This window comes from Lepidothrix coronata, unplaced genomic scaffold, assembly GCF_001604755.1.
Source record: "Lepidothrix coronata isolate B3197 unplaced genomic scaffold, Lepidothrix_coronata-1.0 Scaffold122, whole genome shotgun sequence".
Classification (NCBI taxonomy): domain Eukaryota; kingdom Metazoa; phylum Chordata; class Aves; order Passeriformes; family Pipridae; genus Lepidothrix; species Lepidothrix coronata.
Window position 1 is genome coordinate 2763759 of NW_016690302.1, and position 22828 is coordinate 2786586.

Here is a 22828-nt window from a genome sequence, read left to right on the forward strand (position 1 = left end):
CAAACAAACAAACAAACAAAAAACCCCACAGAGCTCCATGCCACAGTCCACAGCTTTTATAAAAGTGACAAGAGTACAAAAGAAACAAAATACCACAGACACATCACATACAGAATGAGGAAAAACTGGCATTTTTAGGGGAATATGCCCCAGGCAACCAGTCAGGTGTGGGAATGCAAACTGAAGTGAGCATTGGCACCAAAGAAGCACAAACTACTGAAACAGGGACAGCTGCTCCAGAGAGGCTCTTTGCTCTCTGCAGGAACAGCTCACTAAAGCCAGTGGAATTCCTCACAAGTGGAAATGTAACCAGGAGCCTAAATTTCACAGGAACTCTACTGGAAACTTCCTATTAGCAATTATTTTTACCACTATATCCACGCTACAGTCTTCCAGAAGAGTGGCAGTTATTAAAATCCGCTCATTTGAACTGTTAATTATGTTCCCAAAAAGTCCATTTGAATGCTTTTGTAGCTACTTGTGCTTTTTTTGCCAAAACTAATTACTAGTCTTGAGAATTTCGAAAAGGAAAGTTAAGATTTAATCTTTGACCTACCACAAAACAGAATTTCCTTAAAAAAAAAAAAAAAAGAAAACTTAAGAGCAGCAGAAATAAAGATTTGCCTCAGTTTATGGTTAATGTTCCTCCCTTCAGCGACCTCTGTTCCATCTGTCACAGATACCTCAGATTATTTACATAATCAGAAATTACACAAATACTTTACACACAGGTCAGAATCATAACCCTGAGTTTCTAAAAGGCAGCGTTTTGTTGCGCTCTTAGAAATAATACAAAAAACCATCCACTTATTTCCTCATAACAGAAATGCATAATAAAATGCAAGAAACTAAAATGGTTTCTTAGAGAAATACGGAGCTCCTGCTTCCTTTATCACCGAAGTTTTCAGTGTTTTTTACCTCTAAGCAACTGCAAGTATTTAATTCACCACTCCACATATGTGTGTGTGTGTGAATACTTGCATTTCAGTTTTGTCAATGCATGATAAGAATGAAATTTTAGGAGAAAAATCAGTTTTCATCCGTAGATTTGTTGTTGGAAATAGCTGCTCACCACTGCTCTGGGGCACAGACTCATTCCCAGAGTTTGCTCCAACTAAACAGACACCAGAATACATTGTTTGTGGGGGAGAGAGGGGGGTTCCCTCTTCGAATCACAGAATATCCTGAGCTGGAAAGGATCATCAGTCCAACTCCTGGCCCTGCACAGGACACCCCAAAATCCCACCCTGACCCTGAGAGCGTTGTCCAAACGCTCCTTGAGCTCTGGCAGGTTTTGGTGCCCAAAATGCAGGAAATGTGGAGTAACAACCGGGAATTTCAGTTTTGCTCCAATTCCATCCCACTGCCAGCAGAACACAGCCAGGGGCCCACGTTTTCACATTACTTTGATGGGGAGGGAGGCAGGAATTGCTTTCCCACGAGCCACTGAAGTTCTTTCACTAATACAGGCTCGGTCATTATTTGCAGTCAAGGAGAGACACTAAAGCCCACGTTTAGCACGTTCCAGGACACCAGGTCCTGGCTGGGGTATCAGCTGATCAGTACATCAAGGCTTACTGGATCCTCCCCAGGTCCTTCCTGCTGAAGGTCCCGGGATCAAGGGGAGCAAGGCTTGCTGGATCCTTCCAGGCCCCGGGCTCGACCTGAACTCCAAGGAACCCAACAGCATCAGCAGCTGGAGCAACAACCCCTTTCGGGACGAGTTCCTTTGAGTTACACTCGGTCAGAAGAACAAATGGCCATATTAATCATAGGGTTCCAAATCCTTGGGAATCAGTGGCTCTGTGTCCTCAGTGGGACCCTGTGTGGGCTGTGGGGGGGTGGCCAGGCTGTGCAGGGTCTCCTGCTGATGCTGCTTTGCCTTGTTGTAGAGCAGGACCCCGATGGTCACCAGGACAGTGCCGATGGCCGAGAGACTGGTGATCTTGTTCCCAAACACGATGATGCTGAGCCAGATGGACAGGGCGTGTTTCACAGTGCTGGCAACACTGCAAGGCAATTAAAAACCAAGGTCAGAAAAAAAACCTTTGTCAAATCCCACACAAAACCTCTGTTTTCCTTTCTTTTCAAACACCAACTCAAACTCCACTTCCAACCCCAACTGTCCTATGATTTACCTCCTTCAATTCTTTGCACACCCTCTCCTGCCCAGTTCTCAAGCAGAAATACTGAGCAAGGAGAAAGGGATGTGAAATGGTGCTCCTGATAGTTTTACCTGAAAGTCACAGGAGAAATTTTTCCCATCAAGGCATACGCTGTAACACTTTGGAGGTGGAACAAGACTCCATCTATCAAGAGAAGTATGACAATATCCTGGTTGTAGCTGAAGCTTCTCCCACTTTTCCCAATCACAGGCACATCCTAAACAGTAAAAAAAAAAAAAAAAAAGAAATTGAAGAGTTTAGTTTATAAGCAAATCCAGAAGTGATTTTCCACCTAACTCATTCCTATTAGAAGCATTTACAGTTTTACATTTAAACTTCAGCAAAACAAAACCTAAAACATACAGGACAGATAATACAAAATTTCCCCTAAAATACATCAGAAAAGCAGCTCTCATCTGACTGAACTTCCCAGTGTGTTCGGCCCGTTTGCTTTTTTGAACACTGATGCACAGCAATGAAATGCCACAATTTAAAGGATACATACTCAACCTGCTGTATTATACTCACTTTAGCTTAATTTTATTTTCAAAGAGTTAATGTTCCTGTACACCACGTGAATATCGACAAAAAGCCAACAAATATGTAAGGTTTTGTTTTCAAGTCTTTAAAACTTCAAATGCACTTGGACAATATTTGTCTCAAAAATACTGAGATAAACTCGGGCATTTTGGATCAACTCATGTCTGCATTACATTATTTGCTGAAAATCTTCTCTTTTTAACTCCCCCAATCCCTTGCAAAAGGTGAATTCCAATTACCATGAAAAAGATCCAAGCTGGAATAAGCATAACCACTGCAGCAGCACTCGTGTAGAACTGAAGCTCTGGGGCTCTACAAAGGAGAAAAAAACGCTAATTAAAATGATTAAAAGCTTCCTTTTTCAAAGCAAAGAGAGGAGTTTGCCTTTTGTGCTGGCTGAGAGGGCACATATTTTCAAGACCAAAACCTGCATTTTATCTCATGGTAAAACACACACACATATATATATAAGGGGAGTTTCCTTTCCCCAATAAAATTATTTTAGTTAAGGCTGTCTGCAAACAGTCTGGTGCAATGCAATCACAAATACAAGCAGCCCAAATCCCATCCATAATTAAACCTGAAATATTTTTAATACTTACGAAAATCTGTATTTATCTCCGCTGAGAAGTTTTTTGGAAAAGACATTTTGCAAACTGAAAAAAAAAAAAAAAATTGAAAAAAATCACCATTTACCTGGATTTCAGTTAGGAAAAAAAAATCAATCAATCCCTGATAATGACAGTTTTTTTCCTTCAGGTGGGGAAATGCATTTTCTACAACTAAAGAAAGGAGTTTGGTCTTTTTTAACTAATAGGATTATACTATTTAATCTCACTGATGCTATTGGATATGAGAGAGAAATTGTATCACCTGTTAAAATGCATTTTAAATACCAACATTTAAATGCAGTGTACAGAACTAACTACAAGAAACACTAAAGAAAATCCCTTTATTCCACACGCACGGCTCTCCTTATCCCTTACCAGTCCATGATATTGGTGGATAAAGCTGCTGAGAACCCCAGAATGTTGAAGCTGATTTCAGTGGCTGTACACAGAGCCAGCCCTCCCATCACAGGGATGAGGGAGAGATTCACCAGCAATCCTGCAGAGGAAAAGGGGAAAACTCAGCTTGATTCCTGCATTTCCAGCATGTCAGGTACTCTTGAAAGTTGAAATTCTGCCTTTAGCTGAAGGAAAGAACAACTGTCATGTGAAAGGATTTAAAAGCAGAGAGGTACCTCAGACAACAGCAGGAGGGTCTTGAAAACAACAGGGAAGTAAACTCAGTGATAAAATATCTCCTCTGGGAAGAAAAATGCTCTGGAGACTCTCTTGGTTTCATGTTTTTCTGGTGAATATGAAAAATATGAAAATGCCAGAAGAAAGTTCCACTCTCTCTGTTCACTCTGTGATTGAATTACTCTTCTTCCTCTGCCTTATTCCAGCCTCAAAGCCACCTGAACTGTGTCACCCCTCTGACTGACAGCTGGGGACAAGCAAAGTCTCTCCAAGCAAACACCAAGAGGTTGCACTGGAGTCACAGTGAAACCACACTGGGCTGGGGCCTTTTTTTGGTGGCGTTTTTAAATCAGAGGGAAGAAATTCAAGAATTTTAAATTGTCTTTAAAAGGAGGAACACACTGAACTTCAGTTATTTAAGGGCATAATAATGTTTTCTCGACAGAAAAATTACTTAACACCCCATTGAAACAAACCCTTTTTTACTCCCACATACTCTGCTTATTGAGTTCAGAATGGTTCTTCCAGCTGCATTTCTTATATTCTGGTGGGCTTTCCTTCTCCTTGGCCAAAAAAAACCCCCCAGAGTAACTAAATCCCATTGCAACAGAGAAGTGCTCACCAGTGTATTCCCCCAAAATCATCCGAGACATGATGACAGTGAAAATGGGAGCAGAGCTTTTCACCGTTTCTGCAAAGGAAACTGCCACGTTCTTCAAGCTCACAAGGCCCAGCACTACTGTTGCAAATCTGCAGGAGAAGAACAGGAGAAGAAATGAAGGAAAAAAAAACCCTAAGAAATTACTTAGAACGTCAGAAGAAGTGAAGCAGGAAATAAAATAATGCTTTAAGAGCTCCTCAGACACCCAGCATAGAAAGAATTGCACTATAATCCCAAAGTTTTCAATTAGGCTCAGTAGAAAAAGTAAAAATCAGTAATTCACCACAGAAATTTTATCTGCAGTTATCCATCTTTAGTGTAAATTAGATATGCTACATATTTACCATAGTTTAAATCCTTAAATTAATCTAATTTATCGCTTATTTGATTATTCTTTATCAGTTTTGCGGCGTAAAGGAAACAAAATCATTTATTCTTATTCTCTCCTAGACCATAAACTGATAGTACCCCTGCACACAGCAAATATTGACTTTTTAAAGATAAATATTAATAGCCTGGATCACTTTTGAGGCAAAAGGCTGGTAAATACCAGTGCACTAAACAAACATCAGCCTCTAAAGAGAAGGGGAAGAAAGTAAATGGGAAGAGAAGTGTGTTCTGAAAGAAGGTAAATGTGGTGGGAGGCCAAGGTAGCCAAAAATGTGATTTTTGTGGGTGGGGGGAAATTCTCCAAACGCTTTTTAATCAAGAATAAAAAGGCAGAGAGCCATGAAAGTACAGCTCCTGTTCAGAAAAAAATCACAAATATTAGTATAGGAAATTTTAGCAAATACAGTGGAGGAAATATTTACCCATTTACCTCATCAATCCAACAAAGAGCATTATCATGATGAAATTGGGGGGGTAAGAGATGCGGGTCTTGTGCTGGTACAAACAGCAGGGAACAAACATTTTTATACAGCCAATGAAGGTGGTTGAAAGCATTTGAACAGCACCTAAAGAGGATGAGAGGGGAAATAAAATCAGTCAGAAGGTGGTGGAACACGACAAATCAAGCAACCTCAGAAAATTTCTCAGACAAACTCCTGTAGGACTTTTATCTATGACCAAAGTTTCATCTTTCAGCAAGTGGAGGAAAGAACAGTGTCAGAAACCCCTTTAAAGAACATAATCACAGCTCACGAGTTCCCAGCCCCAAGATCCCTCCCCACATCTCCCAACCAGGCCTTTTTCACTTCAGTCGAACCACTTTGTCCCTCAGCTTCATATAAGAGGATCTGGTACTGTCAAATCATAGAATATCCTGAGTTGGAAGGGACCCACAAGGACCATCAGCTCCTGGCCCTGCCCAGGATCCCAACAATCCTCGTGCCTGTGGAGCCTGCTCCAGTCAAATAAATCCTATATAAATATCTTCCTGGCATTCGAGTGCAAAGGAAAGGAGTACCTAACATGCTGGGCTCTCCTTCCAGCAAGGAGAGGATGTATTTGTTAAGAAAAAGAGTGCAAAAGCTGAAGAAGAACCACAAGGTGAGGTAGATGAGAGCGTGGGAGTTCCAGATGCCCAGGTCGGACTCGATGACCGTGGTCTCCGTGATGGTGATTTTGAGGACGTTCTCCTCTGGCACGCTGTCACTGCGAGCTATCACAAACTTCTCACTCCTGTGAGCAAAGAGGGAGCCCAGGTGGAACAGGGATTTTCCCTTTGGCTTCTCTTCCAGGGGCGAAGGACTCGGTGCCTCCGGAGTCTGAGCGCTGGCCACGGTCGACATGGTGACTTTAAGGAATTAATGTTTGTCCTCAGCCCGAATCAACATTGACTTAGCACAGCACTTGACTTAACAAAAATATCATGTGATTAATGCTTCATCTCCCATGGCCTGGAAAGGACCTGCACTTGGTCCTCCAAAGAACATCTTGCACAAAAATAAACTCCGCGCGCTTCTTCATGTGGCCTGTTCCATGTTTTCTGCCTAAGAGGGAGAGAAGGAAAAAGCATGTATGCTCTGAGTGACATTTTAAATCCCTACTGCAGCAGAGATACCACACTTCTCCTGCGCTTTGCCAAAGAGAAAAAGACTTGTGTAGTCTTTCAAGACTGGATTTTGAACTCCTCATATCGTGATACCAAGATTAGGCACCAAGAACTTATCTAAGGGAGGTTTTTCTAATTCTAAAATAGCACGTACACACACACACCAGACTTCAGGTGGGTTTAAGTTCTTTCTCCTTTAAAGGACATCAACACGGCCTTTCCACTTATAACTAACTCCTCTTCCTGATTCTCCAGTGTCTTTGATCTCAGTCTAAGGTCTTCTTTAACCACTCCACAGAAAAATATTCCCAACCCAGCAAATCCAGGCAGAAGCCTGTACCCTTAGTACTAATTAATCTGTTATCAACCCGAGTCAAATAAGCAATCAATAATCAAGGACTGTAACTCCCAGTAATCACAAACACAATTATCCTGGTAAATGTGAATTCCTAGGTGAACAAAGAAGGAAAATATGTCCAAGAGCTTTCCAAGCAGACTTGTTCTCTATTTAATTACTTGTAAATAATGCAACATCACTTATTTTGCCACACAGAACTGCTGTACCTTGCAGTTCAATATCAGTACTTGCAATAATTCTTAAAGCCTTTTTTATTAGATCTGACAGAAAAAAGGCATTAAATCATTTGCAACTAGAGCTTTCTCCTTTTACAGATGGCACAAAATGTGCCAAGTTACAGTTGCAGAGTCCAGAGAGCACCAAAACCCCCCCTGTGACCTTCATCCCTCCCCAGCCAGGCAGGGTCAGCCAGTGCCACTCAGGGGTTCAAAGTCTGTGTTGAGAAACAAAGAAACTGCACCTGAGCAGCTGATCTCCAACATCAAAACACACTCTGAATTTATCCCTTTTATTTCTGCAGCCTTTGTCTCACGAGCAAGTGAAAATTGGATGAATCAGATGCAGATGAATTGAGGGGCTGGAGCTCTTTTGTTCCTCAGTGAACAAGCACTCGGGGAAATTACATTTTAAATGCTTGTCTCCAGAAGCACATTTAGTGGACAGACAAGACAATGGGCCTTAAAAAGGGATTCTTGTGGGGGAAGTTAATTACTGGACATCTTGGAAAAGCCATCTGAAATGAGATCCTAATAGTACAGTGCATCAACCAACATTCAATGGCAAGAGAAATACAAGAGTTGTACCAAGAGCTACTGCACCTGCCCTGATTCTGGGAGCATGTGAACAGGACACATTATTTTCTTCAGGTTTTTTTTTTTCCCAATGTGGTATCTCAAATAAATCATAAAGAGGTACTAAAGAGTTAAATATCTCCTGTCAGAGCAGCTGCTTTACAGTGAAATTTTCCATTCCTCACGTTCTCTGGTTCTGTTATTACAGCCAAGCACTGAAGATTTCCATCCCCGTTCCTTTATCTCTTTCCATTTTCCCAGGAAATCATGACAGCAGCAAGCCAAGGTATGAGACCCTCTAACACATTCATGTTGAACCCGTGCTTGTGTTAACCCAGTTCAACACAAAACTCTGAAGGAGGAGTCACGTTCTCCAAGAGAATTTGGTAAGAAAAATGGATTCTTGGCTCCTCCTCCTTTTTCAGGTCTTAAAAAAATGCCCCTCTACATTCAAAATAGTTGGTTAGCACAGCTTTTTCAGTATCTTTTCTGTTTATACAAGTCAATTAAAACCAAAAGCAATCAAGCACCATGAAACTCCCACCCTCGGCAGCGCTGGAATATCAGGTTTGATATCGCTGATTCCACACACGGCAGGAAGCAGAACAGCAAATAAGAACAGAACTACTCCCCTAAATTACTGACCTGCTGGCTTAAATCATCTGGAAAGCCTAAACGGGCTGAAAGAGTTCTCCATCTGGAACTAATTCAGTCTTCCTCCCTCAAGGCCAACCAGCAGCTGATGTTTACCAACAGCTGAAAACGTGGCAGTGGTTGGCAGTTGTTTCTCTTGGATTACACACAAAGCCTCAGTCCTCCGGCTCAAAAGAACCAGCACCGTGCACTGCCTTTTCCTTGTATCTCCTCCAACCTTCAACTACACTGCCAGTAACAACCTTGTGTCAAGGTGGAAAGCACATCCACAAAGAACTCTCTGAAGTCAGCTTCACTCAAGAAAAACTAAAGCTCAATTATGCTGCAAGTGCTTAAGGCCAATATGACTGAAAAAACAGACTCGTGTCCGTGACCCTTCCTCTGTTACACAAGAGGTCACCCAAACATTGCCCCCAGCACAGCAAACAGGGCAGAATTCAGCGAGTTGTGGCTATTAACAGCTTCATTACACTGTAACGAGAGACACAGGCTGGAAGCACAATACCCAAACTATTAACAGCTCCCACACAGAGAGGATGCCAAAAGATTGAAATAGCTTCAAGGCTTTTCTCGCATTCCAAGGCTGTTTCTGGTCACCCACTCGTAGAGCCTTCCCTGCCCATTCCGAACCAGCCCCACGCAGGCAATTCCCGCTCGCCTTCCAGTCCCCGAGCAGGGCTCGGAGCATCCCGAGCATCCCCGGCACAGGAGCTGCACCGCGGCCTTTCCGCCCGCCCCTCCGGGCCCAAGGGCTTTCCAGAGACCTCCAGCACCCACATCCCCCTTCCCAGGGCCGGCCGGGGATGCTGCTCTCCATCAGCGCCCGCTCTGCCCTCCCTCCTTCCCTGCCCGCCCTCCCTCCCTCAGCGCATCCCGCCCGGCACCTGCGGGCTCCCCGCACGCCGCCGCCGCTCCCGTGGCTCCGGCAAACCCGGGATGCGGCTCCCCGGGGGATGCGGCTCCCGGGATGCGGCCACCACCCATCCCATCCCTTCCCGTGCCGCGCCCGGAGCGCCGGGCGGGGAGGCGGGTCCGGCCCCGCACCGCCCCGCCGGGGCTGCACCGGGCACCGGCCCCTCGGGGCGGAGAAGAGCCCCGGGCTCGCCCCTTTGTCACCGCGGCCGTTCGGGGGAGGCCATTTTACCGAACCCACGAGGAAACGACCCAAAGGAGCGGGGCGGGGGGTCACGGGGGACACGCACAGCGAGAACCGCGCCGAGCCCCCGCCGCGCCGAGCCCTCCATGGCCCGCGGGGGCGGACGGGGCGGGGACGCCCCTCGGGACCCTCGGGAGCCCTCCCCGGCCGTGCCGGGGAAGTGACGTGCCGGGTGTCCCCCGGAAGCGCTGCGGGGGCCCCTCCGCAGCCATGTAGGTCCCGTCAGAGCGGGGCGGGAGCGCGGCCGCGGCCATGGACGGCAGGTACGGGCGGCACCACGCGCGGCGGGGGGGGTGCCCCGCCGCGCTGCCCACGGCGGGGCAGTGCCGGGGGTGGGGAGGGCGCGGGCGGCCCCCCCCGCGGGTGCGTGGTGCGGCCCCGTGACCGTCCCGTTGTGTCCCCGCAGCGGCGCCGCGGGCCCGGCGGGGCCGAGCCTGCCCAGCCTGCCCAACCTCACCCCGCGACACCGGCAGCTCATCCCCACGCCCTGCGGGCCCGTGAGTAACGACACCCCGCGGCATCGCACACACCCCCGCGGCTCTTCCCGCCGCGCTCGGCCCAGCCCCGGGCGCCTCTCCCGCCCCTCTCACCGGCATCTCCGCGGAGTCCGTCCCTGCCGGGGATACAGGGTCCCTCCTTCCCTGCCGGGGATACAGGGTCCCTCCTTCCCTACCGGGGATACAGGGTCCCTCCTTCCCTACCGGGGATACAGGGTCCCTCCGTCCCTGCCGGGGATACAGGGTCCCTCCTTCCCTACCGGGGATACAGGGTCCCTCCTTCCCTACCGGGGATACAGGCTCCCTCCGTCCCTGCCGGGGATACAGGGTCCCTCCGTCCCTCCCGGGATTACAGGGTCCCTGTGTCCCCGTTGTTACCTTGCCTGGGAGGAATGGCAAATGGCATGGGAATGGGAAAACGTGCCTCGAATCCGCGCTCATGTTAAGGTGGACTGGGGAGTTCAGGTGTCTGCCCTCCAAGGCTTGTCACAGAACGAGCATCCTGATAGAGTGACAGAATTATGGAATGTCCCGAGTCGGAAGGGACCCACAGGGATCAGCCAGTCCAACCCCTGGCCCTGCCCAGGGCACCCCAACAATCCCCCCCTGTCCCTCAGAGCCTTGTCCAAATGCTCCTTGAGCTTTGGCAGCCTTGGGAAGTGACCATTCCTTGGGAAGTGACCATTCCACGGGAAGCCTGTTCCAGTACCCAACCACCCTCTGGGGGAAGAACCTTCTTTCCTGAGATCCAACCTAACCCTGCCCTGCCACAGCTCCAGCCGTTCCCTCAGGTCCTGTCCCTGCTCACAGGGAGCAGAGATGGGAGCAGAGTCATCTCTCTGTGTTGAGTTCCTGCAAGGATGTTGCCTCACCTGAAGTATTTTAGTGAAAGAAAATAAGGACCTCACCTCACTGAGAACCCCGACCCTGTATTTACAGTTCTCTAAAACTGAAAGTCTGGGAATATGTTGCCTGCTGGACACCCCCGTGCTCTGACAGGGGTAGGTGTGGGCACTGGCAATCTCCAGGCCAGGAGATGGGATTATAATGCCATGACCTTTGTGAGGCAGAAAGGCTGGAGGTATAAACCAGGGCAGTCTAGGCTGAGATTAATTATGCAATAAAGTTAGACTTCTCCCTTCCTCAGCAATTTTGGACTTTCAGTTCGGTTGGTGGATTTCTCTTCCTTTTCCCAAGGGAAAACCCTGCACTGCCTCATTTACCCTAATGTGTTTTTTAGGAACAGCAACAGGTTTATTCTGCGTTATGTGTTCAGAGATGTTCTTCCTTTCCAGATAAAGCCATGTTCAGAGCTCTCATTCCCTGTGAAGATCTACTTCTGTGTCACTATTTTGTCTCTGCTGAGTGTCATAGGACTCACCATAGAGACACTGGTCCGGCAGACCGAGGAGGATTTCACCATTTCCTTTATCCAGTTGGTTGGAGTTGGTAAGAAACTGTTGGGATTTTGAAACAAATACATTTTTTTCCCCCAAGGTGTAATTAAGCAGCAACTGAAGTTTCTTGTGTGAGAGGTGCTGAATGTTCAGCTGTGCCAGAAAACCTTCCAGTTCCCTTTTTAATGTCTGATCTCAAACAAGAAAATGTGAAGGCATCTCTCTGTGCTAAGTTCCTGCAAGGATTTTGCTTCACCTGAAGTATTTTATTAAAATAAGAACCTCATTTTTTAAAAAAAAAATCTCTTTTTTGTCTAATATTTTCCCCCCACTGGAAGATCCAAACTTCCTTGGATATTTCCAATGAGAGCTTCAACAGAAACTTATTTTCGTATTCTTGGGTCCATTTGTCTCGAATAGAAATTACCATGAAAATAATAAACTATTTCAGGAAGTGGCTTTAGCAGGTCTTGGCTGCCAAAACAGTGTGAAAAAGGAGAGATTGTGGGTGTAACACAGTCCTTGCCTTCCAGCTCTCACCCAGAGGGAACAAAGACAATAGCTTTGTTCCAGATTCTATAATTAGACAAATCCCAACAATGCTTTAATTCCAAACCTCTGATTTAATGAGCAGCTTTTCACACAGGACTCACAAAGCTGCAATGTTAGAACAGCCTGAAGAACCTTCATGTTAAATCCATCACAGACCTGGGAAGTTGAAGCCACACTTGCCCATCTGTTTTTCCCCCAAACCATGTTTTCTGTGTGATAGACAAAGACTGACAGGACAGGTGTTTCTTTAAAGAAAAATAGATGCCCTGGCTGTAACAATCTCTTGGGTTTACAATTAGATATTTAATTTAAGGGGGGGTTGGGGATTTAATCTGTTGAGAAATATTCATCCCCAAAACCAAGGGGGTGTCCTGTATTTCAGAAATGTGCATATGCCACCTCTGCAAAAAGCTTGATAATCAGAGCTTATTTTCAAATTATTCGTGCAAAATTTCTTCTGACTGAGCAGCTGAATTTGCAAAACAAGGAAATGCTGCCTTAAGTCTTTGAGGTCTTCCTGAGGTCAAGAGCGTGTCCAAAAAATCCCGTGATTCACTCTGTAATTTGCCAATCATTTTCCACTCTCTCGGTCCCTGTTAAGAGCAGTGGAAAAGGAAGTTCAGTCACTGAAGGTTTGTTTGGACACTCAAGTTACTGTGTTCCTTTGAAGACTTGGACAGCACTTTGTCCCCATGTCCCAGCCTTGCAAAAGTGGGGGGGATTTTACGTGTGGAATCCAGGAAGCAGCGCTCTGGAAAAAGAAACCTATTGTTACTTTGGCTGTGGGAAGAAGGACCCAGTGTTTGCAGGAGCATCCTATAAAAGAACAAAGCCTTTTCCTTATTTAAGCTTTGCCAGAACAGCACAGAGTTCACTGTGACAGGTGACTGGGGGGGTTGATGTGTTTTATAAAAGCAGAACTCAGGCCTTTGCAGTTATTTTGCAGGGTGGGGTGTTTCGAAATTTCCACAATAAAAGTAAACTGAATCCAGTCTGTCCAAGTTCAGCTCAACACACAAACCATGTGCAGTGGCCAGACAACACTGCAGAGGGGGGTGTGTGTGTGTGTGAGTAGTAAACTGCTTGTTAGTCACCTGAATTACTCTCCCTGGGAAGATGATGTCATTTCAGTTCTTTAATAAAAACTGTGCTGCTTCATTTAATTCAAATATTGGACATGATCAGTGTAGTGTTCATAGATTAACACAGCCCAGCTGCCAGTGTGGGTGGCTGATACACTGCCATTTGCAGAGAGTTACTTCACAAGGAATTTAAAAATCTAACTGATTATTTAATTTCTTAGGGAGAGTGTTTTAAGCCTCTGATTCGGGCTCCTTGGTAGGAGCAAAGGCGCTCCGGGCCGAGGAGCCTCAGCTCCGTGGTTCTGCTCAGGTTTTTGGCACCCAGATGCAGCACACTGGGGAGTTTTGCTGGTGTTCAGTGTATCCTCACCTGGCACTGCCCTTGCCTTGTCCCCCCAGTGTTCTGTGTGTACTATGTGAGCCGGGGGATCCTGCAGGAGAACCGCCAGGAGCTCATCGTCTTCGTGCTCTCCATCCTGCTCGTGATGCTGCGCTCCATCACCAACTTCACTGTCCTCCCCGCTGAGCAAAAGCCAAAGCTCCTGGTCAGTCTCTCCTGGTCTTCATTCATTTTTCCTTTCTCCACGTGTTGGGTGTGAAAACCCGTCCGTAGAAAGGCAGGATGTCTGTGGTGAGGGCACTGCTGACAGAAATGTCAGTTAATCTGAGTTAATCCCTGTTGAACAACAAAGTGTGCACGTCCACAGCTGCAGGTCTGCTCCTCTGAGCTGCTCCCTGGGTTTCTTTGTGGCAGAATCTGGAAGTAACATAAATATCAAAGGATTGCACAGGGTTACTGCAGAAAACACCCTTCACTTCACCTGCTCTGCTTCACATCTGGCCTCAAGTCACATAAATTTAACCTGGAATCTCCAATCCATAGGCAAGGACACAGCTCCATAAACACAGCCTTGTGTTTTTATGGGATTTATGGGAACCTGCTGCAGGGAAACAAAGATACAACAGGCTGGGGGAAGATACTGCCATTGCAGGTTATCTTGTTTGCATTCGTAGCAATTAAATGTGATACAAAGACTGTATTCTGTGCCTTACTGAGATCTGTAGTTAAACTTCCCCTTGCTGTGCTTCCCAGAAGTCCTTCCTTTTAAATCACATTTTTCTCACAAATGGGAGAAGGAAGTTCCTTGCTGTGAAGTCACCCAGAAATTATTCTTCAATAGGAGAGGTGGCAACCAAACTAGGAGGCTGGAGCAAAGAATTTTCCAATTTAGTTTATCTGTCAATTGTACATATAATTAAACAGGCTTATCTGCAGCAAATTGGGTTGTTTGTTTGGGTCAATAAGGAACAGGCATCAAAAGGGTGCAGGGTACTTTAAGATGTGCAGCCAACTCATCAGCTTATATATTAAACAAGAACCTCAAAGTAAAGCCTGCTGTGGAAGATGTGAAGAGAACTATTAAGGACTGGCTTTTTTACCAGTCTTAACAGTAACTTGAATTACTGTAACTCCTGCTTCCTGAGCAGGAATCATTTCTAGTGTAAATATTCTCTCATCAGAGCAATTGTGAAGGGAGTTTTGCCACTTCAGCCACCTTTAAAGCAGCAGAGGTTTAGTGTGAATGCCAGCAAGGTAAATTCAGCCCAGACAAAACCTGTGTCTCCTGGAATTTAACAGGTCCAGCATTGGGAATAACCCACTGGAATCAGGGGGGAAGGTTCCCCCCGGTTGGTTTATGCCAACAGGAGGCCTAGAACCAGTCTCTCTTACTGGGCAGCCTGGTTTCCTTGCTGCTGCACTCCTGTATTCCCAGTGAGACCATCCCAGGTCAGGCCCTGCCCCTGTTGTGCCGTGGGCAGTCACAGCCCTGTCTCTGTCCCCCCAGGCCCGCTTTGTGCTGATCCTGCTGGTTGGCTCCTTCGATGTCATCTGTGCCATCATCCTCATCCAGAGCCAGAGCATGATGGCATTCCGGGTGGGGGGGGCCCTGGAGAGCCTTCAGTCCCAGTACTTCATGCTCAACCTCTGCTTCTCCATGCTTACTTTTGATCTCCAGGCACAGGTAAACAGCTCTGCCCCCCCTTCCCTTTTTTTTCCCCCTCTTATTAGTAATAAGTTGGACAAGCTGAGCTAATTATTAACTCCCCAGAGCAATCCTGCCTCTCTCTTACTGTATAATAATGGTCATATCTCCAGGTTTCTATGGGGAAGCTCAGGTAAAATCCATAAAAATGAATCAACACGTTTTATCACTGTCCTGCACAAAAGGAGAACTGAAACTTACTTTTGGGAAGTTTGTCCATAAAAACAGTAACATCCAGAAGCTCCAACCCACCTAAAACAGGAGCCTCCTAAAACAGGAAAGGTTATTCCTGCACAACATCCCAGCTGTGTCCTACCCTTGGGGAAGTGATCCTGGGGTGGGAGAGGGGAACCTGCCCCACAGGGCAGTGGGGTGAGAGAACAACTGAAGTTACAGACACAGGAAGTGAACCCCAAGTTTGTTCACCTTCATTCTTTACCACTGTGTTACCTTATGCTTTATCTGCCTTATCTTTGCTTCATCTTTGTTGTTGGTATCGTGGCACACAGGGAAGCTCCTCTGTCCTGGTTTCCCATTCCATAAGGAAAGATTTTGCCCGACTTTCTGCTGGTGGGGATTTGTGCCAGGTATTTTTTCGGTGGCTGCAGGGTCTCAAAGCCGTGATTTTTCCCCATCTCTGCCCCTTCCAGCTCTGCCTGTGTATCCTGCTGATCAGCCTGCACAAGATCACCCTGGTGCACAACATCATCTCGGCCACGGGGGCCCTGTGGGGCTGCCTGAAGGTCACCATCGGCATCATCGCAGTGAGTGTTCAGCTGAGACACGGGGAAACAACCCCTGAGCCTGCAGGGTCTCACCCTGAGCACTCCCCCCAGCCTGGGGAGCCACAGCCAGCCCGTTCCACACCCCTCTGCCAAGGGAAGGGAGCCAGGATGGAGAAAACCAGAGCCCCAACAGCACTTCTAACTCTGTGCCTCACCTGAGAGTGACATCACAGTGTCATTCTTCCTGTCTGAGGGACACAGTTTTATTCTCAGTCCTTGATCACCTACTTAAGTGAAACCTGTAGGATCACACTTCCATGTTTGAAACCTCTCTGACAAGGTTGGGTGAAACTGGGAACAGTCCTCCAAATTACTGGGGTTATACAGACACAGAGAGACTTCACAGGCCTCAAATCCTCAGGAAACCACACCAGAAAGGCTGGGTGGTCCTTTATGGGGGCAGCTTCTTCAAAATTCAGGGACAGTGTCCAGGTTAAAATGAGGATTTGTGAACTTGAAATGTCATTTTTCACGTCAGTCAGACTGAACCTCCTCTGAAATCATGAGACTGTTCCAAGAATGATTGCAGAATCGGGGCCAAAGTACATCAGATATGTGAGTCTTTTATGACCAGGAAGGAGTTTAGGGGTTTTTTTTTTGGGGGGGGGGGGGGGAATGTTTTTTTTAGGCTCCTTGGCTGTTTGCTTTGACATTCACACGAATTCCTGGCAGCTGAAATACAGCTTTCCAATTGTTTTGGTGGCTTTCCTTGCTAAAAATGGAGGTAGCACCAAGCACTGTGCTTTTAAAACACTTTGGTAACTCAGGTAACACAGAATCACCTTTCTCCTAATCAGAATGATGCCTGTTTTCCTGATGGGATTACAAATGTAAAAAACCTTTCAGCTACTTTCCCCTCACCATCAGAAACAAAGTTCACCTGGGCAGTTGCTGCTCACAGATTAAAAGTTCTTTGCTGCTCCTGGAGTTGCCTTTAGGCACTAAAAGAGGCTCTGTCCTTGTAAGAAAAGAAAGAGTTGCTCCAGTTAAATGGCCTCATGTCTTTACATGACTGGATGGCAGTCCCTTCCCTCTTTCCCAAGTCCCAAGGTGGATTGGGAAACAGAGTTCTCCTGACAGTGAAATCCTCTTGCTTCTCCCACGTTTTACTGGGACATTTCAGTCCTCAGTGCCTGCACTTCCCTGAAGTAGAAACAAAGGTGGGGAAAAAAAGCCACAGGGAGCTTTCAGGCTGTTAACATTCCTTTGTTTTAGAGAAAAACCTGAGCATACCCAAAGGAAAACCACCATCACTCCTGGCCCAGCTCAGTGGAAAGCAGAGACTGTATGTCCTGCTAAAAAAAAACATCCAGGAGAGCAGAGTTACAGCTGAGAACTCAGCCTGACCAACACTTGAAACACCACTGAAAAATCAGCTGTTTGTAGCTTTTACAGAGAATATAGCAACAAGTTATAGAGTTGTATGTGTGTCTTGTCTTATTTTACAGATTTTGAAAGAGCTGAAGCCCCTGGTGTGGATTTTTCTGATCCAGAATGTCCCTGAAGTGGTGTATCTCATCTACCTGCTGTACACGGTAACGCAGCAAACTCACCTGCTTGGGAACAGCAAGGCTGGAGGGCTCCTCTTCCCTGCTGGATCCTTGGGCCCAAAACATCCTCCTGCTGAATCTAAAGGGCAGCAGGCACATCCTGCCTCTTCAGGATCCATTTTTCAGGACAGGAACCATTTCAGCTTGATCTTGAACTGATTAGTCACAGGGAGAGGCTCTGGAAGTCTCTGGCAAAGTGTCCAGAATAATTAGGGAAAAATGCAACACAATCTTCCAGTACAAGACACAGAGCTCCTCAAAAATGCCTCCCTTCCTTCATGAGGCCTCAAGTGGTGCCAGAGCATTTGACCAGGGCCTCAGCTGTTATGTTTTAAAGGATTTCTTAGGCAGCACCCCCAGCTGTTGATCCTGGTGTAGCCAAAACAAGCCCACCCAAGTCCAGTGCTGGGTGTTATTTTGTGATAAAGCCTTTCCCAGTGGGGCTCCAGCACCTCCCACAAGATGTGAAAGGAGCAGGGAGAGAGAAGGGCAAGGGCAGAGCAGACTGTTCACCATGGGAAGGGCTGGAATGCTGACAGTGGCCAGGGTTTCTCCTGCTCCACATCCACAGTCTCCTGACACGGATAAAAGTCCCGGGGCTGCAGCCACCCCTGTCCTTGGGGTTCTGTTTGTCACAGTGTGCAGGCAAACCAGGCCCTTCCCATTACTCCAGGCCTGTTGGATCTGGCACAGCATAGCAGGACACTTTACCCTCCATCATCTAAACAGGAAACTAAGTTTAAAAGTGACCAGTTTGGGTTTTTTCTTCCCCCAAATTCCACTTCTTTCAGAAATTCAGTGCTCCATTGCATCTTGTGGCTTCCAGGTCTTGGGTGTTGATTGTTTTATGTCTCCCTTTTCCTGCAGGTGATAAGGGAGTGGGGCAAAGGGAATTCCTACACTCTGGAAGCTGCTTTCATTACTGGCTCCTGCATTTCTGTTGCCATTAAATCTGTCCTGTTCTGGGCCCTGCTCCACGTGTACCGCAGCTTTGGGCAGGGGCTGAGAGAGAGAAGTAAGTACCTCAAAAACTTACCTGGGAAGGTTGTGGCCCGTTGTATCACAGTGGAGAGCCAGGAAGATAGGGATGCTCCCAGTAAAAGGCACATCTCTGAGGACCTCAGGCACTTCTGCAGCCTCAGGGTTTACTGGGCTGACCAAGCTCAGAAGCTTGAGCAGAATATGTGTGGTTTCTCCCTGTGGAAAGCTGGCACTAGTTAAAGCTGCTGCCAACTTTGCCAGGAATCCTGGTATCCAAAAAAATCAGGCCTGTGTGGAAGAATCTCTCAGATACCTGTGATTTTTCTTACCATGCTGTATAATAACAAAGAGACACAGGATAAAGGGACCCAGAGAGCTCCTAATCCTAAACAACCCAGACCTCCTTTGGCAGGAAGGGCACTGCTGAGCATTGCCTTGGTGCTGACTGACCTTCCTCTCTGCCCACAGTGTTTTCTTCCTATGGAAGGATCGACTCCTGAGCCCCCCGTGCTCCCCCTGCAGCTCTCACCGAGTGAAGGCACAGCAGGGGCAGCTCTGACCAAGCACCTGATTCTGAGTGGGAAATTAAGGGGCCACTTCCACAGGGGCTGGGGACAACACCACACATTCCTGGATGGTGCTGGAGAGCCCCAGCAGGGCAGCTGGGGATGGCTTGGAGGGCAGAGGAGCAGTCAGTGCTCTCACCCCGGGGAGTTCTGGCAGGACAGAGCATCTCCCACTCCTCGTTTTCCTGCTCTTTGTAACCACGGGAGGTTCATGACGTGCACGTGAGTGTTGCTGCTGTAAAAGTGTTTTCCTGGGCCAGCACAGCCCCAGTGACAGAGCAGAGTGTTGCTGGTGTAAAGGTGTTTTCCTGGGCCAGCACAGCCCCAGTGACAGTGACTTTGCACCCCCCATACACCAGGTCTGGGTGTCTCTGTCCTGCCATTGTTGCTCAGCTCAGATTTTATGGTGGAAAGGCCAAGCCCTGCTGGTGTTTGGTGACAGCTCTTCCCTGCCTGGGGCTCTTCTTCCTCCTCTGACTTCAGAACATTTCAGTTACTTGTTTTTCAGTCCCAGCTACACCCGAGAGCAGCTCACTCTGATCTCCTGCTCCCCTCCAGTGTCTCTAACCAACGTGCCATCCCACGCCAGGGGGACTGTTACAAGCCTTTAATACTGTAATTTAAAGTTTGCTATTTTATTGACTGCAACCTTTAACTACTGGCTATTTTTAAATAAAGTACAAGCACAGTGTGTGTGTGGCTAATTATTTCACTGACAACAGCACGAATTCAATGGGAAATCTCACAAGCCAAGCAGGGAAGGGGCTGGAATTCACATGTGCTGTGACCATCAGAGTCCTCCTCAGACACATCTTTATCTTGTACACTGCACAAAGCAGGTTCAAAAATGGATTGCAGCTGATCAGGGAAATCTGCAAGGATTATATCAAAAACTATTAAAAAAACCCATATACAAAATTAAAAAATAATATAAAACATATATAAAACAAATGCAAATATAAAATTAAATAAATGAAATATGTAGGTATATATTATAATTATTATAAATACAAATATAAAATAAATTCGAAAGCCCTATTAAAAAATTTGTATTTTTCTCATCCCAGTCTCCTAAACCTGAATCAAATCTACTTTCCAGGAGGCCCAAGGGGGGCATGAAGGGGTTGGATTGTGTGGCCCCAGCTGCCAGAGCAGCAGCTGATGGCTGTGACTTCACAAGTCAGGGGGACTGTGAATTGTTGCTGAAATGGAGAAACACAGTCAAGCACATTCAGGCCTTTTGTGCAGCAGGACCAGCAAGGGAAGGCTCTGACCTTGCAGAAAGCCTGGACTTGGCCAAAATTAGGTGAAGAAAGTGTGTTTTATGCAATAAATAGAGTAATAAATAGTTTTATGTCATACTGAGTGTCAGTGTCCCAGCAATGGGGGTTATTGCTCTGGCCAGGGACAGCAGGAGTTTGTCACCAGCCAGGCAGGAGAAGATGGAAAATCCTTTGTAAGGTGCCCTGTAAAACAAATGAACTCCAAAGCAGCTCCATCACCTGCCCAAGGTGTCTCCTCACACTTGTCCAGCACCTGCTGGAAGGGGTGACACATTAATGAGGAAACCAAAGGACTCTCAAACACAATTAGTGACAAGTTCCAGGGAGGAAGGGTCTGGAACTTGGTCAGAACGTGCAAAGCCAAGGACACAACAGGCAATTAAACTGCATTTTCAATCTTCATCTTGCTATCCAAATTATCAGAGGTTATTTGGCATCACTGCCCTTGTATTTCTACCCCTGGGCCTTGAAAAACACAGTTAATGTAGCCCAGCTACTCATACACAAGATCTGTTTCAACTTGCACAGCAAACCCAGCATTTCTTTTGAAACTCCTGAGCCCAGACTGTTATCAGACAGTACCCTCAGAAAAGCCCTGGGTGTTTTTTAGTAAAACAGATGCCCCTGTCCCATGAGACAACGTGTCAAAGCCCACCCTGGACATCTGCTCTCCAAACAACTGTGTGTGTGTTCTTAATCTGATATTCTCCCCCAGTCAAAGCGCTGCTCGACAAAAGCCAACTTTACAAAAAGATTTTATTGAAAGGATTGAAAAATATTCGTTTTCAACAATATTCAAAACGAGTTCTCAATGCGTTAACAATATGTAACAGGATTTTTCAGCTTTTAAAAATTCAGTACACTGCTTTATTCCGTGCTACACAGTTGTTAATGACTTCAATTTCTACCAGAGGATAATAACTTTTTAAAAAAAAAACCCAAATTCATTTCCCAGCTTCCATTTTGGCCCTTTTTGTAGACTGGAAAGGATCTGCAGGGCACAGGGACACCCACAAACCCCTTGGTTTAGAAACTCCTAATCAGCAAAACCCTATTTTTATTTTTTTTTAGTACAGTTTCAACGAGTTAATTCGAATGAGCTACATCAGCAGAACGAGGTTTTATTGCCAACGAACCGAGTGTGCATTTACAGCTTTTTTTTTTTTTTTTTTCTGGTTCAGCTCTGAGCAAAAAATTCACCCACGTGACAGCAGCTGAGCATGAAAACCCCAGTTGCTGCTCAGCCTCCCTCTCCTGCTTGGGAATTACGGTTTGGGAATTACAGCCCGTGGATTAAAAGCCTTGCCCAGGGACTTTGTACACTCAGATCTAAGTCTGAGATGCCTGAGCACAGCCTGGGCCGTGCTTGGACACAGAGCAGTTGGGATAACTGGGATCAAGGCAGCTTCTGGAAGGAAAAATCAAGCCCCAAGTCAGCTCTGCCTTGGCTGAGCAGACACCCAAAAACCTCCTCAGCAGGGAGAACCCTCCCCAAGCAAAACTGCAGCAGCCTCAGAGCCAGCAGTGCAGCTGCAGTGGGTGATAAATGGAAAGAATAAATTCAAAGCCAACCCCTAACGCAGATCTAAAGTAGTTCAGTACACTTTGATTACAGATTCCATGACCTGTGCACTCTGAAAATCAAAAGTCCGGCCACTTAGTCAAGAATAGCTTTACTATTATAAAAAGCATAAATAAAAAGTGCTGAATATAGTTTTATCTTTAAAAAAATACTAGATAAGGCTCATAAATCATTTCACCTTGCCTCTGCAAAATGATTCCCACTTCCTAGTGTGCCTAGAACTCCACTCCTTTTCCACCTCACCACACATTTCCCCATACCCTGTTCCTTCTCTCAATTATTGCATGTTTAAATAAAATAGTTTCAAAGCAAAAAAGCCTGACACTTCTACAGTTCAAAAAGTAAACAGTTATCAAATAACTGGATACTCCACCCAGCAAACCCGTAAGCAGCTTCAAAAACAGTGATAAAGCAATTACTGCAGATTCAAGTGAAAGAGAAATCCCAAAAGCTTACCTGGATGTTCTCCCAGGTACCACAAAGTCCGTCTGTTTAGACCAAATCAAACCAATATTCTATTTTACAGCGTTTACAAACCGAGTGTTCGTTTCTACCAACACACTTTCACTGTGATTTGAATCGTTAACCAAGAGTTTGCTTCTCTTTTATGGCAAAGTGCTCTCACCTGGATTCAATGAATCAGACTAGGGCAGCACCCAGAATGGATGAGACATTATTCACACCATCAGAGGACGAGAGGCCAGGCAGGGTCTGGGAATGAACACACTTCCCACCTCCACTTTGGACCACAGAAACAACGTAAGACGATCAGGGAAAGTTCACCAGAGCTCCTCACTCCGTCTCCAAGGAAATCCCACCTCAACCAGGAAACTAATTCCACTGCAAGACTCAAACTGCAACAGCTCCTGCCCACTCCTTCACCAGCCGATGCAGCAAGACTGAAAAATGCTAAAGTTTGGGTAATTAATGATCATGAGACTGC

At 46.3% G+C, this 22828-nt stretch overlaps 2 protein-coding genes and 1 long non-coding RNA gene across 11 annotated transcripts; 1 reads left to right on the forward strand and 2 right to left on the reverse strand.

The window, feature by feature from the left end:
- Nucleotides 1-41: 41 nt before the first annotated feature.
- On the reverse strand, nucleotides 42-10262 carry LOC108502623 (solute carrier family 35 member E2-like). Of its 6 annotated transcripts, none has more exons than XM_017825728.1 (9): nucleotides 9554-9658; nucleotides 6019-6544; nucleotides 5431-5566; nucleotides 4572-4699; nucleotides 3692-3812; nucleotides 3308-3361; nucleotides 2945-3017; nucleotides 2237-2382; nucleotides 42-2009 (listed from the first exon to the last, which is right to left on the reverse strand). In XM_017825728.1, exons 2-9 carry the CDS (start codon nucleotides 6341-6343, stop codon nucleotides 1766-1768), a joined length of 1227 nt encoding a protein of 408 aa, XP_017681217.1. In that variant the 5' UTR covers nucleotides 6344-6544; nucleotides 9554-9658; the 3' UTR covers nucleotides 42-1765. The 6 variants fall into 6 exon arrangements, with proteins under 6 accessions (XP_017681217.1, XP_017681221.1, XP_017681220.1 ...); XM_017825732.1 differs by lacking the exon at nucleotides 9554-9658 and adding an exon at nucleotides 10156-10262 and having other exon boundaries at nucleotides 1766-2009; XM_017825731.1 differs by having other exon boundaries at nucleotides 1766-2009; nucleotides 9612-9715.
- LOC108502625 lies at nucleotides 9765-19711 on the forward strand. 3 transcript variants are annotated; one of them, XM_017825735.1, is made up of 9 exons: nucleotides 9765-9828; nucleotides 9972-10062; nucleotides 11358-11511; nucleotides 13493-13638; nucleotides 14941-15117; nucleotides 15789-15902; nucleotides 17372-17458; nucleotides 18341-18488; nucleotides 18923-19711. In XM_017825735.1, exons 1-9 carry the CDS (start codon nucleotides 9818-9820, stop codon nucleotides 18952-18954), a joined length of 960 nt encoding a protein of 319 aa, XP_017681224.1. In that variant the 5' UTR covers nucleotides 9765-9817; the 3' UTR covers nucleotides 18955-19711. The 3 variants fall into 3 exon arrangements, with proteins under 3 accessions (XP_017681224.1, XP_017681226.1, XP_017681225.1); XM_017825737.1 differs by lacking the exon at nucleotides 14941-15117 and having other exon boundaries at nucleotides 9808-9828; XM_017825736.1 differs by lacking the exons at nucleotides 9765-9828; nucleotides 9972-10062 and adding an exon at nucleotides 10440-11063.
- On the reverse strand, nucleotides 11618-22822 carry LOC108502626. 2 transcript variants are annotated; one of them, XR_001876536.1, is made up of 6 exons: nucleotides 22511-22822; nucleotides 19738-19892; nucleotides 18510-18670; nucleotides 17477-17661; nucleotides 13464-13850; nucleotides 11618-12762 (listed from the first exon to the last, which is right to left on the reverse strand). It is a non-coding gene; the product is annotated as an uncharacterized LOC108502626 (long non-coding RNA). The 2 variants fall into 2 exon arrangements; XR_001876535.1 differs by having other exon boundaries at nucleotides 18510-18742.
- Nucleotides 22823-22828: the final 6 nt, after the last annotated feature.

Excerpts from the sequence above, each read along its gene's own strand:
- LOC108502623 (XM_017825728.1), bottom strand. The coding sequence starts at position 6,343 with ATGTCGACCGTGGCCAGCGCTCAGACTCCGGAGGCACCGAGTCCTTCG. Across the intron at positions 3,813-4,571 it reads GATTTTGGGGGAATACACTG|GATTGCTGGTGAATCTCTCC; the intron begins GTGAGCACTTCT and ends TTTCCTCTGCAG. Across the intron at positions 3,362-3,691 it reads TCCACCAATATCATGGACTG|TTTGCAAAATGTCTTTTCCA; the intron begins GTAAGGGATAAG and ends TTTTTTTTTCAG.
- LOC108502625 (XM_017825735.1), top strand. Across the intron at positions 10,063-11,357 it reads TCCCCACGCCCTGCGGGCCC|ATAAAGCCATGTTCAGAGCT; the intron begins GTGAGTAACGAC and ends CTTCCTTTCCAG. Across the intron at positions 11,512-13,492 it reads TATCCAGTTGGTTGGAGTTG|TGTTCTGTGTGTACTATGTG; the intron begins GTAAGAAACTGT and ends TTGTCCCCCCAG.